General features: G+C 42.3%; 1 protein-coding gene across 3 annotated transcripts in view; it reads left to right on the forward strand.

The window, feature by feature from the left end:
- Positions 1–13,753, forward strand: part of ARFGEF1 (ARF guanine nucleotide exchange factor 1) — a 181,744-nt gene extending 167,991 nt beyond the window's left edge. For 2 of the 3 annotated variants that reach the window (XM_073330929.2, XM_073330930.2), the window contains 5 exons: positions 2,662–2,801; positions 3,302–3,470; positions 9,425–9,563; positions 10,670–10,787; positions 12,318–13,752. In XM_073330929.2, coding sequence (XP_073187030.1) covers positions 2,662–2,801; positions 3,302–3,470; positions 9,425–9,563; positions 10,670–10,787; positions 12,318–12,482 — 731 coding nt within the window. In that variant the 3' untranslated portion in view covers positions 12,483–13,752. Of the gene's footprint in view, positions 1–2,661; positions 2,802–3,301; positions 3,471–9,424; positions 9,564–10,669; positions 10,788–12,317 lie in introns of all 3 variants that reach the window. The other variant, XM_073330927.2, reaches the window with a different exon arrangement.
- Positions 13,754–18,222: the final 4,469 nt, after the last annotated feature.

An 18,222-nucleotide genomic window follows, 5' to 3' on the forward strand; every position in this document is an offset into this window, starting at 1 on the left:
ACTTGATCAGTTTATCTTGCAGACTTCCTGCAAGTTCAGCAGACTCGACTTCTCTTTTGTTGAACAGATTAATTATCCACCTCTTGCTAAATTCTTCGTTGTCAGGGGGATGTAATCCTGGAGCTGCTTTTTAAGTTCAAGTATATGTTCAATCATAATGTTTCATGTCCACACTCTTGTGGCTGGCAATTGATTAAATGAACTTGCAACTCAAAGGAAATGACTCGAAGTTTCCACTCTGAAGCCAAGCAGACCAGGCTCCAAGCTTCTTTCCAAAGGCTCTCACTTTGTCTCCCAACACAGTTGTGGTTTTGTGCTGTTAAAAACTCATATTTAACTCATTGAGATGATTGAAGATGTCTGACTAAGCCAATTGAAGAAGCCTTAAAGGATCCCTGAACGATTTAGCAAAAGGAGACCCTTGATCCTGTGGTATCATAAGTACTTCAGCTAGCAATTCAGAAAGTCTGCTTCATGCTTTTCCCCTGAGAGCCACCTCAGTTCAGTGTGCAAGAGAAAACTTTTATGAAGTGTACCCATTTCATCACAAACAGGCGAGCTGATAGAAATTGGCTTTTTATAAAAATCACAACTTTTACAGACTCATCAAGCACCTAATGCAACTCAGAAAGCATTCCTTTTGCAGCAAGTGCTTGCCGATGTAAGAAGCAATGGGTCTAAACTGTATGCAGCATAATTGTTCTTAATATTGCAACAAGCCCGCTGTTCTTGCTAGTCATTGCTTTGGTACCATCACTGCATATAACAATACATTTTTTCCAATCGATTTAAAATCATTTGGTAGCGTTAGCAAAAATGTTAAATAGACATTTACCAGTCGTGTGGGTAGGCAAGCACTTTACAGAAGAGCATGTTTTTCTCAACAGTAGCATCTGAATTGTATCGAAGGAAAGCTAAGAACTGTGCTGATCCTGGAACATCTGTTGATTCATGAAACTGAACAGATAGGAATTCAGTCCATTTTAACTTTTCTTTCAACTGCTCATGAATGTCATCAGCCATTTCATTAATATACCTCAAAACTGTATAATTTCATAAAGGAATAGCTTTAAGTTTATTTGCCTCTCCATGGCCGAGCACGCTTGTAACCATGTCTAATGCCCCAGGAAGTATGAGATTCTCAGCTATTGTATGTACCTTACATGTTTGGGCAATACAAACTAACATGAGAAATGAAGCTTCAAGAGCATTCTTACTGACATTCCTTGTATTCAGCATCAGTGTTTGCTGGCTATTCAAGCTGTTCCGTTTTCTAGAGAACTCAGGAGGCTTGTTCCTTAACTGTAGATGTTTACTCTCCAAATGCTACATTAATTTCAAAGGTTTCCTGCTTTCAACACTTAGCACTTCACTGCACACAACACAATGAAGTTTATTTTTGATTGCTGTAAAACTGTACATTAAATAGCTGCAATCGTATTTTCTTCACTTTACCTTCTTCACTCATTCATTCTGCGAAGTACTTGCTTGAGCTCTCTTTAAACATTTATCCATTGCACAAGAAGACCTCACTGAAAAGTGCACAGACATATGTGCTAGCTGCAAAAAACAGCAACAAATTACTCTATAATAATTTTCATAGGTTTGAAATATTTATTAATGCTGGTGGACTGGTATTACCTTAAATATTATTAAGTAAATTAAGAATAAGGGGATCACAGTTTTTTGAAGTTTTAGCATGGGGGGCGGTCACAGTTTCTTTTAAGTCCCAAAGGGGGTTTCCAGCACAAAAAGATTGAGCTATGCTGTGTTGAAGATATTATTTAATGGATATATGATTTTTAGTTCTCTGTGATGTGGGCAAGAATTAAACATTTTATAAGGAGAAAAACACCTTGAATGAAATTTTGGCCCCATGAAAGTCCATGGCAAAACTCCCATTGGCTTCCATGGGGCCAGGATTTCATCCTGTATTTAAAAATCTTGCTTTGGGTTGCTAGTAAATTTGTGACTTAAAGCAAGATTTCTTAAACACATTATTTGGCGCCTTATAAAATTATTATAAATTAGTAACTTAATCTTTCTTTCCCTGAATTTAATTTTTTTGTGGGGGAGGTAACATTATAACCTAACACTAGCTGAGAACAAAAAAAGTCTTTCCTGCCCATAGGAGAACTAACAAATGTTACAAAGCATGCCTCTAGAACCTTAGTTGCAAATTTATGTGTAGATACTTGAAGTACTAGTGGCTAATTACCCCATTTAACTTGCAAGTCTTTTCCAGTATAGAGAGGGCAATTACAAAAATGGACCCTTTCAAACAAGTGTGAAGATATAAGTGACCACCACTTTTCCTGATGAGTTCTTGCTATTCTGCCATACTGCCAAGAAGAGTCCCAACTGAACTAAAACCCTTCAATTTTAGAGGTTTGAAAAGATGGGGGAAAAAATCCCTTCCCCATTATAAAATATATTGACAAACTGTTTTTTGTGTGGTGATAATTCAGTGGATGAATTTTTACATTTCAGGCTTGGTTTCTAAATGTCCATGCAATTACATTTTTTTAAGTGTAGGTCTGTCCTGAAAGTCTTCACTAAAATAAATTACTTACAGATTTAAGTTGTACTGTACTTTTTTTGCTTGAATAACTGTTAAAGTTGCTAAAATAAGTAATTTTGGTGGTTTTTTTTTTTTTTAAGAATTTCCAGAACAGAAGTTGTTTGCTGCTCTGTTAATCAAATGTGTTGTACAACTGGAGCTTATTCAGACTATCGACAACATTGTGTTCTTCCCAGCAACCAGCAAAAAAGAAGATGCAGAGAATCTAGCCGCAGCACAAGTAAGTTTGAGTGGTTGGTGTTAGTCTTTTGGAAAGATTTTCACTGGTAGATTAAGTTCCATAAACTCCTGTGACTTCGGTCAACTAACAGTTTCTTATAACAATTACATCATTTCCAACAAAGCAACCAAAGTGTCTGTCAAACCTTACATTAATTCAGCCTTCCCACACAGAGGCAGACTACTTTGTGGAGGCCTAAATTTAGATATTACGAGTGTGTGATGAAATTTCCTTACCTAGTATATGTTGCTACTTGTTTGTTTTTTCTGTCGAGATCTAAGTTAAAGTATGTATACGGCTAGAAATAAGGTAAGGGGCATAATTCATAGTGTCTGTCTTTAAAAGAGAAATTATAGAATAATAAAATTTCAACAGCCTTTTACCCTTGAGTTAGCAATATCGGTTGTTAATGACTGATATCGCAAAGCTTAACTGCCATGACCAACAATCAGTAGTCAGTACGGTTCTGAGTCTGACTGTTCTAAGTCTGTTTTTTAAAGAGAGATGCAGTAGACTTCGATGTTCATGTGGACACACAAGATCAAGGAATGTACCGTTTTCTAACATCGCAACAGCTTTTCAAACTGCTGGACTGTTTGCTGGAATCTCACAGATTTGCGAAAGCTTTTAATTCAAACAATGAACAAAGAACTGCCCTCTGGAAAGCAGGTGGGTCACCTCCTTTGAGAAAACAATGTTACTGTGTCTTGACCGAATCAGTTGGGTGTTTTGAGCTGATTGCCTTACTATATCACCTTAGGGAGCACCAGCATGGTATATTAGTATAGGTATATTAGTCATAGAGCTCAATGGAGATTCTTTTCTGGTTGGTTACTTAAATACCTGACATTTCTTTTCCTTTCAAAGAAATTTTCCTTTCAGAAAAGGAAAGAGATAAAATAAAAATGTATGAGTTTAGTTTTGGTTTATAATATTAAACCAAACGCGGTGAGGATGTACTTAGCCGTCCTAAAGTAAATCCATAGCTTAGTGGTAGGTTACATTTGAAACATATCCTTTTTGGTAGGGACTTTAAGTACAGCGTTCAGTCCTTAGGTCGTACAGCTAACATTAATTCATTAACTGAAAGTATTTCAGAGAGTTAGCAACATAGGCGCTGACTCCATGGGTGCTTTGGGGTTGGAGCACCCACGGGGAAAAGATGGTGGGTGCTGAGCACCCACTGGCAGCCCCCCTATCAACTCCCTCCCACTCCCCAGCGCCTCCCACCCGCTGGCGGGCCCTGCAAATCAACGCCTCCCTCTCCCTCCCCGTGCCTCCTGACTGCCACAAACAGCTGTTTCGCGGCAGGCAGGAGGCTGGGAGGGAGTGGGGGAGGAGCGAGAATGTGGCACGATCGGGGAAAGGGGCAGAACTGGGCAGGATCAGTCGGGGTGTCAAGCACCCCCTGGCGCTTTGGAAAGTTGGTGCCAGTAGTTAGCAATGTCTAGTGCAGTGGTGGGCAACCTACAGCCCATCAAGGTAATCTGATTGAGGGCTGCGAGACATTTTGCTGACGTTGACCATCCGCAGGCATGGCCTCCTGCAGCTCCCAGTGGCCACAGTTCACTGTTCTCGGCCAATGGGAGCTGTGGGAAGCGGCGGGCCACAGGGATGTACTGGCTGCCACTTCCCGCAGCTCCCATTGGCCTGAAACGTAAATCGCGGCCACTGGGAGCTATGCCTGTGGATGGTCAAGTCAGCAAAATGTCTCACACCCTGCAATCAGATTACCCTGAGGGGCTGCATGCGGACTGCAGGTTGCCCACCACTGGTCTAGTGTCTTAAGCCTGAAACTTAAGAGTTAAGAGCTTCTGGGTTTTATGCCTGTTTTTTCCAATAACTTCTTGCTTGGTCTTCATCAACTTATTTAACTTCCTTGTGATTAAATTCCCTGTGTAATAAAAGGGGCTGATAATACCTTACAGTGATTGGAAGGATAGATTAATGTTTGTAAAACACTTTGAAGAGTCGGTGCTGGGTAGTTTGGTGGCTTCTGATATACAGGAGGTCAGACTAGGTGATCCAGTGGTCCTTTCTGGCCTTAAACTCTGATTCTAAATGTCAATTTTTTTGGTTGGGATTTTTAAAGGAGCCTAAAAGAGTTAGGCACCCAACTCCCATAGGCTTCTGCGAAAAATCCCAGCCTTTGTTTTATATATATATATATATATATATATACTTAAGTGCTTGAAATAAATGCCATTATCTAAGACTTCTTGTTGATGGAAAGTGGAAATTTCCTGTAGTATTATGTATTCATATATTCCTTGGGACCCAATCCAGTATATTAATACTTTCAACAATAGTGCACCCACCGTACTGTGAATGCATAATTAGTTGTTTGGTGTCTGTTACCAGCATGCACTCACTTAGCCATCTCAGTTGGATCCTGTGTATGGTGTGAATGTATAAGAATATGCATTTATATAGAATAGATCTTTAATAGCAGTTGAGTTGTATTGACCCTTATGAGAACAGTTAATATGCACACATGGTAATAGCTTGCCAAACCTTGGTGTTTTAGCAAATTATTTTTTATTTAAAAATTAGTATTTTAAACCATCACTGTGTGATTGAGACAGTGTAGTCCAGTGAATAGGGCACTAGATTGGGACATGAGTTCTATTCCTGGATCTACCATTAACCTCCTGTATGACCTTCGGCAAGTCATTCCACCTTTCTCTGCCTCTGTTTCCTATTTGTCTTGTCTGATTAGTGTTTGGGGTTCCCCTGAGACCTCTTGTACTCAGTTCCCCAAAGACTTAGTTTGATGCCAGTCTCATCAGTCAGGTTCCTTTATTTGTCCCACAGCAAAGCAATGTTGAGCTGATCAGAGTTAAGTGTAGGAAGTGGCTCGTTGCAGGGAGTTGGGGTGCAGGGTGCGGCAGGGGGCTCAGGGCAAGGGCTTGGGGTGCAGGCTCCAGCCCGGCGCCGCTTACCTGGAGCGACTCTGGGGTGGTAGCAGTGTGCACTGCCCTGGCCCCAGCCCTGTGCTGCTCCGCTCCACTCCGGGAAGCAGCCAGAACCATGTCCCTGTTGCTACTGGGGGAGGTCGAGCACAGGGCTCTGTGCTCTGCTTTTGCCACTCCTCCAGGTACCTCCCCCGAAGCTCCCATTGGCTGAGGTTCCCCGTTCCCAGCCAATGGGAGCTGTGGGGGGTGGTGCCTGGAAGCAATGCATGGAGCCCTCTGCGCCCCTCCCCACCGAGCAGCTCGGGGCTCGTGGCGCTAGGGGGGGCAATCTCAGCCTGCAGGCTGTAGTTTGCCCACCCCTGGCCCGGAGGTAGGCAAGGCAGAGCGGGGTGGGCGGGGAGCTTGGCGGGCCGCAGGAAATAGCCTCGCGGTCCGAGTGTTTGAGACCCCTGGTCTAGGGCATATCACTCATCCAAAGTTACACAGCAAAACTCTTCCTTAATATACATTTACACATGACATTGCATTTAGTATACTGTGCATCACACATTTTGGGATTGGCTTGATCACTTTGTAAGAACAAATCCCTATACAGCGTGCATTGTCCATGCACAACTTACTCTTTACCTCATCTTATGTTCCAGGCTTCTTTTATCCATTGTTATCTTGTCTGTTGGAAATGGTTCTCTGGGCATCCCCATGAAGTTGCTAGTACAGACGTTCTGTTTTCAGCCAGCTAATCGATTTACCTCCCTAATCTTGTCTTCCAAGAAACGAAGCCTCACCCATGTCCAATTACTCATGTCACGCTAGGCCTACAGTTAGGATTCCCAACTAGTTAAAATCTCTTGGAAGGATTTTAGCCTCAGGTATCTTCAGCTGTGCGCCCTTAATATTTGGTAAAGGTAGGCTCTTGTTTTCCAGTTCTGCTGGAGATATTTTCCAGGCTGTTTTTCTAGTTATACTTCTAAAAATTCACTAGATTTCAGAGACAGGCTTAGAGCATCTTCACCGGAAGCCCTACAGCAGTGCCACTGTAAGTGCTGTAGTACGGATGTAGCCTCAGTATCTTTCCCAGACTGGAAGAAAAGCTCTTTGTAAGCTTAGAGGCTTGTCTCTCTCACAAACAGAAGTTGGTCCATTAAAAGATATTACCTCGCCCTTCTCGTCTCTCATCTATATCCAGATATTTTCAGCCAAACATTGTTCCTTATTCCATATTATTCAGTGCTTTTAATTATAAAAACGGAATCTGTAAAAAATTTCAGCGTTTTGTCATTTTTGTTCCCAGCATGCAGTGATGTCACTTTTTGTTGCCTGATAGACTTTGATCGTTGTTGTTGTTAATTATTGTTGTTGTGCCTAGCAGCCTCTGTCATAGACCAGGATCTCAGTATGCTAGGCTCTATTCAAACACTGAACAAAAAGATAGTCCCCCCTTTCTCAGAGTTTACAGTCTGAGTATAAGGCAAGAGTCTAGATGTATACAACCAGAGTGACGGGTGTACATGAAAACAATGAGACAATACTGGTCAGCATGATACACACTAGTTCTTGGCACTCCAGCAGCCAAAGTGTTGTTTTTTTGTAGGGGTCACATCAAAGGAGTTTGAAGGAGGAGAATGAGTTAGTTTTGCAGTTTTTGGGGAGCTCTTCCCAACTGTGAGGGTCATCATGAGAGAAAGCACGAAGATTCTTGTTTGAAAATTTAACAAATGGGCCCTTGAGGCTGGCATCGTGGGCTGATCAGAGAAGGATGATAACCTTTCAATACTGAATAGGACATGATCAGTAGGGTGAGAATAGGTCATTACAGGCCTTGAGAAGACCAGGAGTTTGTTGCAGTTGAGAAGGGGGAAGCCATTGGAGGGCTGCAAATTGAGGAGTAACATGGTCAAGACTGTTGGGTGAGAAAGGTACGTAGTTGGGTAAAAGACACTCCGGTTTATTAATTTGGACCAAAAGCATTCGTTGGGATTACCATTACTGTTAAAATAAGAAACAACAGACATACAGAAAAAGGCAATGGACAGTTATCTTCTCCCAGGGCACAGGCAGTTCATGATGGATTTCTCCTACAATGCTGCAACTGTCCTTACAATCTTTCACATATTTATACACATCCAAATTAAATATTCATTATTTTGACTTTTTCCAATCACCAGTGAGTATCATGAATATTAAGTAACTTATGCAGTATGCATGCATGATCTTTATACTTTTGCTGTCTAAACTAATTTCATGTTGTTCTCTTTTGTTGTTGGTTTATTACCACTGATTATGTATATTTGTGAAAGTTTGGCCAGGTCATTTTGACCTGTTTCTTTGCATAGGGTTTTGGGGTACTTTCCGGTCCTCTTCCTCCTTGCCGTTTCCTTCAGTGGCCTTTGACAGAACATTTTATAGATATGTTAAGTACATTCTGTTTTAAAAACATCACCTGTATAGCAACTTATAAACACACCACCACTCAGGCCGAACAATGGCGAGGCCAAAAGTCAGCCTGCAGGCATATGTCCAAACTTATGCATTAGAAATGACCCCAGAAAAAGATTTTCCATAAAGCGATGGGCTAGGAAAATGGTCTTTGCAACAGTATCCTGAATGGATAGGAGCAGAGCAAGACTGCATTTGTCAGGGCCAGAAAAAAGGATGTTGCTGCAATCAAGATGCAAGCTGATGAGAGGCTGGACAAAAAGTGTTAGCGGAGTGAATGGATAAGGGAGGCTGTTCCTTAAGAGACATTATGTAGAAAGTATTGGCAAGATTTAGACATAGCCAGGACGTGCGATGTGTCAGTCACTCATAACCAGCCTGACTGCAAGATAGTGGTGTTGTCTACAGTGATGAAGAAAGGAAGTAGCAGGGATGACTTGGATTGGAGGGGAGGAGATTAAGAACTCAGTTTTAGCCACGTTGAGCTTGCGTTGATGGTTAGACATTCACAAGATGTCAGAGAGAGAGGCTGAGATTTTAGTTTGGACAGGAGACAGGTTTGGAATGGAGAGGTATACCAACATCCCTGTGAAGTACATTTTGCAGATGAGGAAACTGAGGCATAAAGACTGGGTCTGTCAAGGACCAATAGTCTGTATGAACGCTGAGGATTTTGGAGTTTGTGGCTCTACGTCCTATGTTCAGACCTCCAGGCCCCACCTTTTTATCATAGTCACAGACTTCAAACACATCCAGGATCATGCAGGAAAATGATGCCAGGCAAATGATTACGGTAGTACACAGGTTTCAGAGTAGCAGCCGTGTTAGTCTGTATCCGCAAAAAGAAAAGGAGTACTTGTGGCACCTTAGAGACTAACCAATTTATTTGAGCATAAGCTTTCATGAGCTACAGCTCACTTCATCGGATGCATAAAAGTGGAAAATGCAGTGAGAATGTTTTTATACACACACACCATGAAAAAATGGGTGTTTATCACTTCAAAAGGTTTTCTCCCCCCACCCCACTCTCCTGCTGGTAATAGCTTATCTAAAGTGATCACTCTCCTTACAATGTGTATGATAATCAAGGTAGTACACAGAAACCCCAAACAATAGCACTGCCCTATGGTGCTGTCTGCTGCAAGATCTAAATAAATGGGTAATTTGTAGTGGCCACTTACTGGCAAACAAGCATTTTAAAAAGATAGAAGTACAAAGGGAAACTTCAAGATGAAAGTAACAAATTTAAGTGTATTCCTTGCATTTCTCCAGGTTTTAAAGGCAAATCAAAGCCCAATCTTTTGAAACAGGAGACTAGTAGCCTGGCCTGTGGGTTGCGCATTCTTTTCCGCATGTACATGGATGAAAGCCGCACCGGTGCATGGGATGAAGTCCAGCAAAGACTACTGAAGTAAGATCATTGTAATAGCTGTAACATTAAAATACATATTTTTAAGCACGAAACACATTAATGTGCTCTATCTGACTTGCTATATGTATAGTTGCTAACGTTTATATAGTGTTGAAAAGGAAATGAAACTTTACAATGAAAGTTACAGCTGAAATGCCTGATGTGGTGTAGAAGAGTGCAGTTCTTCTGATCTTCTCCGCTCTCTCCCTGCCATGTCCATAAAACCTTGCAAAAGTGGCAGAACATAGGATGGTGTCAGCCTTAACCCTGGTTTGTGTTCCATGCGGAGGTGGGGTGCAGTGGGGATTTCCTTTGCTCCTGAAGTTTTTGCTGCTGCTGTTCGTTAAAGGGGAGCAGGAGGTCAACTTTTCACATGAATCTGAGAATAGACACCATTTTTCTTTGAGAATTCACTACATACTCTCCCTTGTAGGAAATGGCCCAGGTGCCACTGAGCTTCAGGAACCTACTGACACACACTGCCCCTTGGGGGCATTGGTTATTAATTATTCTGAACTCTCATATTTGTTGGAAGAAAATGTTTAGTCTACAAAACCCTTTCAAGTGACTGAACAATACTTGATTTAAATACAATGGTAATAGCACTGAGATTTACAGACTATCCAGTGACTCTGAAAGAGTGATAAATCTGTGTGAGGTCTGTTATCACATCCAAAAATTATATGAAATATAGAAGTACTTTAAGTATCTTTCTGCTTCTGTCATTTTCTAACGCCTCTGAGAGAGCCGGCTACTACCGTTTTGTGTAATATATTGGAAGAAAATATGATCAGCCTGAGCATGCTAGCACTGGCTGGGGCAGGCACAATGCTTTGCCAGTCCAGCTCAATCCTGACAGGCAGCGTCCCTGATATTAATCCTAGGACTGTTAAAAGTACCAGTTGTGCAAAACTACAACAGGGATGGGGTTTGAGATTCTCTCCCCTACTTACATTTTTAGGGCACTTCTCATTTATTTTGGCAATGAGGCTCATGCTCCCTTTCCCAAAATGGTTCTATTCTTCCCAAGGGCTCGTTCAGTATTTATTATGGTTACAATAGTATTTGTAAACACTTTACCTTCTGTAATTTTATGTTCTCTGTAGTGTCTGCAGTGAAGCTCTAAGTTACTTCCTTACTCTTGCATCAGAAAGTCATCGGGAAGCCTGGACTAATCTACTACTCTTATTCTTGACTAAGGTCCTCAAGATAAGTGATGAAAGAGTAAGTATTTGCATAAAAGCTATTTTAAAATAGTACTCAAATAAGAACTGGTTCCAAGTTTTATTATCTGAACACTGATATGCTCAAAAAACTTTAAAAACATGAAGCCAAAAAAGTACTAAGATATTATATGGTTTTGTAGTTACTTATAGACATTTAAATGTTTGTGCTGTTTTACGGACAATTCAGAAAATGTCCCGCCCTAAGGAACTTACTGTCTAATTTGAGACAGTACATGGAGGACGATGACAGACACTAGAGAGGAGGAGGAGGATGGCAGGGAGGACAAGCATACTGTAATAAAAAAACATGAAAGACATGATACGTCTGCCTTGAGGGCGGTCTTTGAAAGTTGCTTCCCACACAAAGCTACTATGAGGGAAGGATTGGTGGTTAATGTGTTTTTTTCCTAATTCTTCCCATAACACCCAGTTCCTGTATACTCCTATGCTATGTGTAATAATGAATTTTGGAATGAATCTTGTAGATAAATTAGAATGTTTCAGCAATTGTACAGCAAGTAATTATTGTAGTTTCATCTGAGACCTCCTCCGCGGCTCCCACACCCCACTAAATGTTCTTGGGTTTAGTAAAATTTGATGCCATGCTGCAAATGTAAGCTGACACGGTGCACAAATCTTCAGTGGAAAAGGAAAACCCCCTTCTCTCTCATAGAATCATAGAATATCAGGGTTGGAAGGGACCCCTGAAGGTCATCTAGTCCAACCCCCTATTCGAAGCAGGACCAATTCCCAGTTCAATCATCCCAGCCAGGGCTTTGTCAAGCCTGACCTTAAAAACCTCTAAGGAAGGAGATTCTACCACCTCCCTAGGTAACGCATTCCAGTGTTTCACCACCCTCTTAGTGAAAAAGTTTTTCCTAATATCCAACCTAAACCTCCCCCACTGCAACTTGAGACCATTACTCCTTGTCCTGTCCTCTTCCACCACTGAGAATAGTCTAGAACCATCCTCTCTGGAACTACCTCTCAGGTAGTTGAAAGCAGCTATCAAATCCCCCCTCATTCTTCTCTTCCGCAGACTAAACAATCCCAGTTCCCTCAGCCTCTCCTCATAACTCATGTGTTCCAGACCCCTAATCATTCTTGTTGCCCTTCGCTGGACTCTCTCCAATTTATCCACATCCTTCTTGTAGTGTGGGGCCCAAAACTGGACACAGTACTCCAGATGAGGCCTCACCAATGTCGAATAGAGGGGAACGATCACGTCCCTCGATCTGCTCGCTATGCCCCTACTTATACATCCCAAAATGCCATTGGCCTTCTTGGCAACAAGGGCACACTCAGAATGAGCAATAGTTTAAAAAAAAATATGTACAGTATATAGCCACTGCAGGATACCTATAAAATTGTTTGTCCTTGAGCTCCATTAACATTTGTCATCATTTTGTGTCTGTGTCTCACCTTGATGCATAGCATTTGAAATCCTTCACTCTAAAGCACAGGCTTGTGGAGGTGTGGGGGAAGATTGATGTATAATAGAATAACTTTTTATTTTTTCCCTCCTCAGTTCAAAGCTCATGCCTCCTTCTACTACCCTCTCTTGTGTGAAATTATGCAGTTTGACCTAATTCCTGAACTTCGAGCTGTTCTGCGAAGGTTTTTCCTGCGGATTGGTGTAGTTTTTCAGATATCCCAACCACCAGAGCAGGAGCCTGGAACAAACAAGCAGTAGCAAGCGCTGACTGAATATTGCTCTCTTATGAGATTACATCCCTCAGCTATTTAAAAGGACCAGGTAGCTGAGGCTTTCTGTCTGGATAGCCATAAAAACGGTTTATTTGTATGGCAACGTGTATCTAAGGGTTATTGGTACAGATACTTACAACTGTAATTCAGGCTCACAACACTCCAGTCCCTTTCAGTTTTCTGATGGATTATCTCTATTGGTTCTCTTTCCTGGCTCATGTTGAGCATAGAGCCAGTTTTTAGCACAGTCCTGTTGTCAGCATGGGCTATGATATCCTTTACTGTCCTAGACAGCAGTATAGCAACAGATGTTTATGGTGGGTGTGAATTTAAAACGTACCCAAAGAACTATATATGTAAAGGTTTGAACTTCTGCCAGAAGTACAACTCAGGAGAGCTGTATTTTGAAGGATAAAATGTTTATAGTGAAAAAAGAATGGAAAATTATTGTTCATGGTAAAAGGTATTTAGCAACTATGTCCGATATTCTTACTCTTAAAATTTTTTGCACACTCAGGCGGTCTGAGATATTGGTAATCATCCTTCTGTGAAAAATGTACAGAGATGCAGGTCTGTAATATAAATTATTAAACACTATACAGTTCTTCCTGCATTGTTTTGTTTCTGTATTTTCTTATTGATTTGCTAAAAACCCATAACATTTTATGGTTTACCAGATGCACTAGAAGTTTGGGTTTATTTTTTGAGTTATGATTTTTGTTTTGTTGTAGCTCAAAAGTTAGTGTTGCTGAATTTTGTCAAGAACAGAGGAAGAAAATCTCACGACTGACATAACTACCTGTAATATACTTGTTTTAGGGCTTTTAAATATAAAGAGCCATTGAAATATGATGATCCTTCAAGGACTGGATTTTGAATCACTGCAAACAGTCTAGGTTGTGTCTGCTGTCACCTTTTTTTTTGTTTGTTTGTTTGATGTAGATTTCACTCTATGTACAGAATTTAATGTTGAATATATTAAAGTAACAAATCTGGCATGGTTTGGGGATGGTTAAATTTATTGGAAATGTATTCATACTGTGAATTGTGCCCTGATGGTTAAAGACAAGCATTCTGTATTACAGTGGATGTAGAAAATTTTTTCAGATGGACAAAATAAAATGTATATGGTACAGATATGTAAAGTTTTCTATGTAAAAATTCTGTACAACTTTCTGTACAATATTGGTTCTCATCTGGCATATTCTAATCAGGTTATAGGTCAATAAAGTTTTTGAATTCTTTCATCAGTGCAATCAAACCAATGTAATCTGCACCTGCTTGTTTCACTGTTTCCTTGACCTTTCATGCTCTTCTTTCTGTTTTTAACAAATGAACCTAAATATACTGAACTTCTAAGAAATGATACGCTCACTTGGAGTGAGAGCGGGGATGCAGCCAGGAGCATAGCTTCAGACTTTTGGGGGTTTTAAGGGCTTGTTTTTCTCTGGCATCAGGCTGGGTTTTTTTCTGTGGGAATGAGTTAGAGTAGAAGGAGGCACTCAAAATGAACAAGGGCATGTGTTTGGTAGTTGAATGAAGAGAAATACGCATTATGGTTGTCTGTCTGTCTTGCCTCTGAGGATATATCCATAGTACAGTATGTACCTGTGTCCTGACTCATGTGGAAGCAGACAAGTACTAGCTAAGCTCTCCTCCCAGCACCCCATGACCCATACCTAATTGTACATGTATCCATACTGGTGAAACAGTTACACAGAGCAGGCTCTGGAGTATATCTCAGATTATCACATTAACTGAAGCTTCTCTAGGCCTTGGTTTATTATGGAAGGGGTTTTAGCCGCCAACATGTCTGAGGAACTTCCTGCTCTACATGCGTCTCACCTATCTGGGGCCAAGTTATGGATAAGCTGTTGCTGCTTGTGCCTGACCTGCTTATGTAGCAGGATTGATGTTATGCAAGATGGTGGATGACATTTCAGTGGCAGGACTCAGAGTCCCCTCAGTTGCTGCAGCTTATGTGGATTCTCCCCATGTAGAGCAACACTTCTGGTGCAGGACAGCTCACTCACACACACTGTAATGGAATGACCAGCAGTGAGGCCAGAAGTTTCACAGGAGGAAATAGACTTTCATGGAGCAGTGTGAGGCACTTGCCCTGCCTGTGAAATGAGGGAGGCAATGCTGTTCCAGAAGCAGGTTGCTATTGCCATCTAAAAACTCCCCGCACCAGCCTTACATCTCATCACTAGGGCTGGGGTCCAAGTCATCATGAGAAAGGAGGGCTACCTTGTGTGCCCGCATACTTGCATCACAGGGTGAGGGGAATGAGGTGATGAACATGTATATAGCAGTACACATTTATTTGGTTAGCACTGCTATTGGTTTTATATGATTACAAGAATGTGACACTTTTAATCTTTGGGAATGACTGAAGAGTCAGACAGGTGCCAAGCACTCACCCACAAAGATACTGTACAGTCAAATCAACTAATTAACATAGCCACTAGAGCCATACCAGGTGTCTGTCCATCAATAACTACAAGTGTGTAAAATGTAAATAACTGCTGGCCAAGCTCCAGTCTCACTGGCTGTGGAACAGAATGCCTCCTGGTCTCTTTCCACCTCTGGTTGGTGGGTGTAGTGCATAGGATACATCTATCCCTTCTAGTTCAAGGACTTGTTCCCAACCCACCTAGCTCCTGAACTTTCCAGGAGCTGCATGGGTGATGGTACTGAAGGCTGCAGCCTAGGGGTGATCTGGGCCTGAGGCCGAGTTCTCTGATCAGTTTGGGGAAAACTACTATCATTATTGTCCTTCACTTTTGGCCACTCCAGGTCATCTGTAACCCTCTTCCTTTTCCCATGCTGGTTGAGGATCCTGTGTGATTGTGGAAGTGCCTGGCCAAGAAAATGAACCAGCACAATTTTTCATTAGGTGAGGGGTAAAAATAGAGAGATCTGTACAGCACCTAGCACAATAGGTTTCTGGTCTATGACTGTGGCTCCTAGACACTGATAACTCCCCTCCCCCTTTTACATTCTGTAACCAGGCAGAGCCACAGTTTGATACAGATGGCAAACAGTATACACAGCCTATTCACAAGCTCCTTCTTGCAACATATCCTCACCAAAGATACCGTATGGTAAGAATTTCAGATTTAATTTTTTTAATTTTGCCCTACACCCCAATCAGATCAGGGGCTTCATACTGGTTTCAACATTAGTTCAGGCTGTGGGATATTACTGGTCTGGAAATCACAGACTAAGTACTAAATTTTCCAGGCTACTGTTGGAATCCCATCCAAGCAAAGGAGCTTTTCATCAAGTGGGAACTAAACACAGTCCTAAGGAATGAAGAGGACTTGCAAGCTACAGCTGAGGTAGGTGGAAGTCTGCCTAACTTATCTGTCTTCAGTTTCTTCCGCATGAAAATTCTTAAGCAGCACCTGCTAGGAGTGGGGGAAGATTCAGGCAAACACTAACAGGATGCTGAACTACAATGCAGAAGGTTGCACACAAGCACAACTGAGTTCCCTTCCCTGTGCCCCAATCTGGACAGCATGTCACTGACAGTCTACAAGGGACTTTTCTACTTAATTCAGTCACTGGGTCTTAAATCATGCACTCTGAGATAATATTTTAATGCTAGTAAAGATCTACCTACCATTCCTCTGCTATGCCAGTTACAAAGACAGCAGTACATGAGTTGGTCCAGTCTGTAACCCTGCATCTTTTTTAAAAATGCCAAGATCGTAACAAATCAGTTCTGTGTTTACATTTTTCTCCCCTGGCTGGCTTTCATTCAGGGTCACACAGGGAGGTGCAGCAGTAGCACCAGGAAAATGTTGTGGCTTCCACCCTCAACTGAAGCAAAACCCATCACACTGCATGTAATCTCCATAACAAGTCATAATGCAGAAATCCCTCCCCCGATCTGCTACAATTTGCCCATGGTAATAAAGAAGACGGCAGACGCCACTTAGCCTAACCATGGATGTAGTTCCTGCTGCTGCTGCTCCCCTCTTTCTTGCTCCAGGTTGTTTTCTGGGCCCATCCCTGAACAAGTCCTAGCAGAACTGACCCAGGCTGCACACTAGCCTCATCTGGCCTGCTCCTGAGCTACCAGCATTGTGGTCTGTTCCTCAGAATCCACATTCTCTTCTGGTGCAACCCCTCTCCCTCTGGTCTAATCATCAGATCATCCACGTTCAGAAGTAGGTCATGGAGGCCTCTGGGCAATCATCAGCAACTGCTCAAATGCCTCATAATAGGGCCAGGTAGCAGGTGAGTTCCTGGAACTGCTGGTGCCATCCCTTTAGCTTTGCAGTAGAGGGTCTTTAAGTGTTTGAGGTGCTCTCTGCACTGCACAGCAGTTCAGTTTATCCCCACCTGCACGTTTCCGACACGTTTCCCAAAATCATGCTGCTTGCTGTACTTACATCACAAGTTAGCAAGAACCTTGGCATGCACCTCCAACCAGCTAGCAGCACACCAAGTGCTGGACATCTTCTAATGGTGTTTTGCAAAGCTGTGCAGAACTGAAGTGTTAACACCAACCAAGTAGCTTCTGGTAGAGATGGGATGAGAAGGAAGTGAGTAGGCAGAAGGGCTGGAACAAAGAGGCACCAGGAATTGTTGGATGACTATCAGAACAAGCTCAGCAACACAAGCTTTAGCAGTCTCCATGCTGCAAAGTTGTTGGGTAGAACAGTTCAAGATGAAACGGGCTGTTTCTCCATAGCACAGACCTACCTAGGGCTACTTCTGTGCTATGAGCTAGGGGTGTGATTCCCAGCTCTCTCACACACACTCAGGGTAGCTTGATGACAGCTAGTGCAAGTATAAACAGTAGTGTAGCCAGAGTGCCAGCCGTGGCCCGGCTTAGCCATGCTGCTTACAAACCTGCCTGAAACCAGTGGGTACGTACTCAGCCTTGCTGCCGCTGTCCATGTTTGCATGGCCCCACTGCTCTTTATCCTCGCACTAGCTCTCATTCAGCTAATAGGCGTATGGGAGCTGGGGATTCACACTCTAGCTCATAGTGTAGACACAGCCTTAGACTGGAAGCTCTTCAGAGTAGAAACTTTGTAAATTACCTAAGACTGGTTGGGGTCTTAAGGCACTCCTCGAACACCAATAATCACCACCACCACCGTTTGGCTTGGAATTGGTGTCTAGTGTGTAGCTGGCTTTGAACTGGCAGCTAAGCCCTGTCCCCTCTCAGTGCTGTCACAGGGAGCATAGGGGTGCACAGCAAGAGAAGCTGCGCTGTACACAGCTGGAACTGGTGCTAGCTGTTAGGGGCTAGCAAAGAGAGATCATTGGGAACAGAAGCGAAGTTTCCCCTCACAGCAAGACAGAGGAGATATGAGGACAGAGGAAGCATATTCGGTATTCTTCCTTCATTTTGGAGAGCTTCCCTATCTTGAGGGTATTGAGCAGTCACTACCTGGGGTGAAGCAAGGAACGCCAAGAAGCCCAACACCCACAAGAAAAACCTCTGAATCTATTGTGAAACTGAAGTGCTTTCCATGTGCTTCAGCACACAGGAAGGCTGGTGATGTGAAGATGCCAAGAGGCAGAAAATCAGGAGTTAAACCTTCTTACTGTGCCACAGGCTTTACCCTGCTGAACAGAGAAACCCATTTTTAGAACAGCAAGCGTACACACGAAAAAGTTCATTAAGAGTCGTAATCACTGCCGTAGAACTTAGGCTATTGTGATTTCCAAAATGATGTTTCTAAAAACATTTACATGTTTGA

This window comes from Lepidochelys kempii, chromosome 2, assembly GCF_965140285.1.
Source record: "Lepidochelys kempii isolate rLepKem1 chromosome 2, rLepKem1.hap1, whole genome shotgun sequence".
Taxonomy (NCBI): Eukaryota; Metazoa; Chordata; order Testudines; family Cheloniidae; genus Lepidochelys; species Lepidochelys kempii.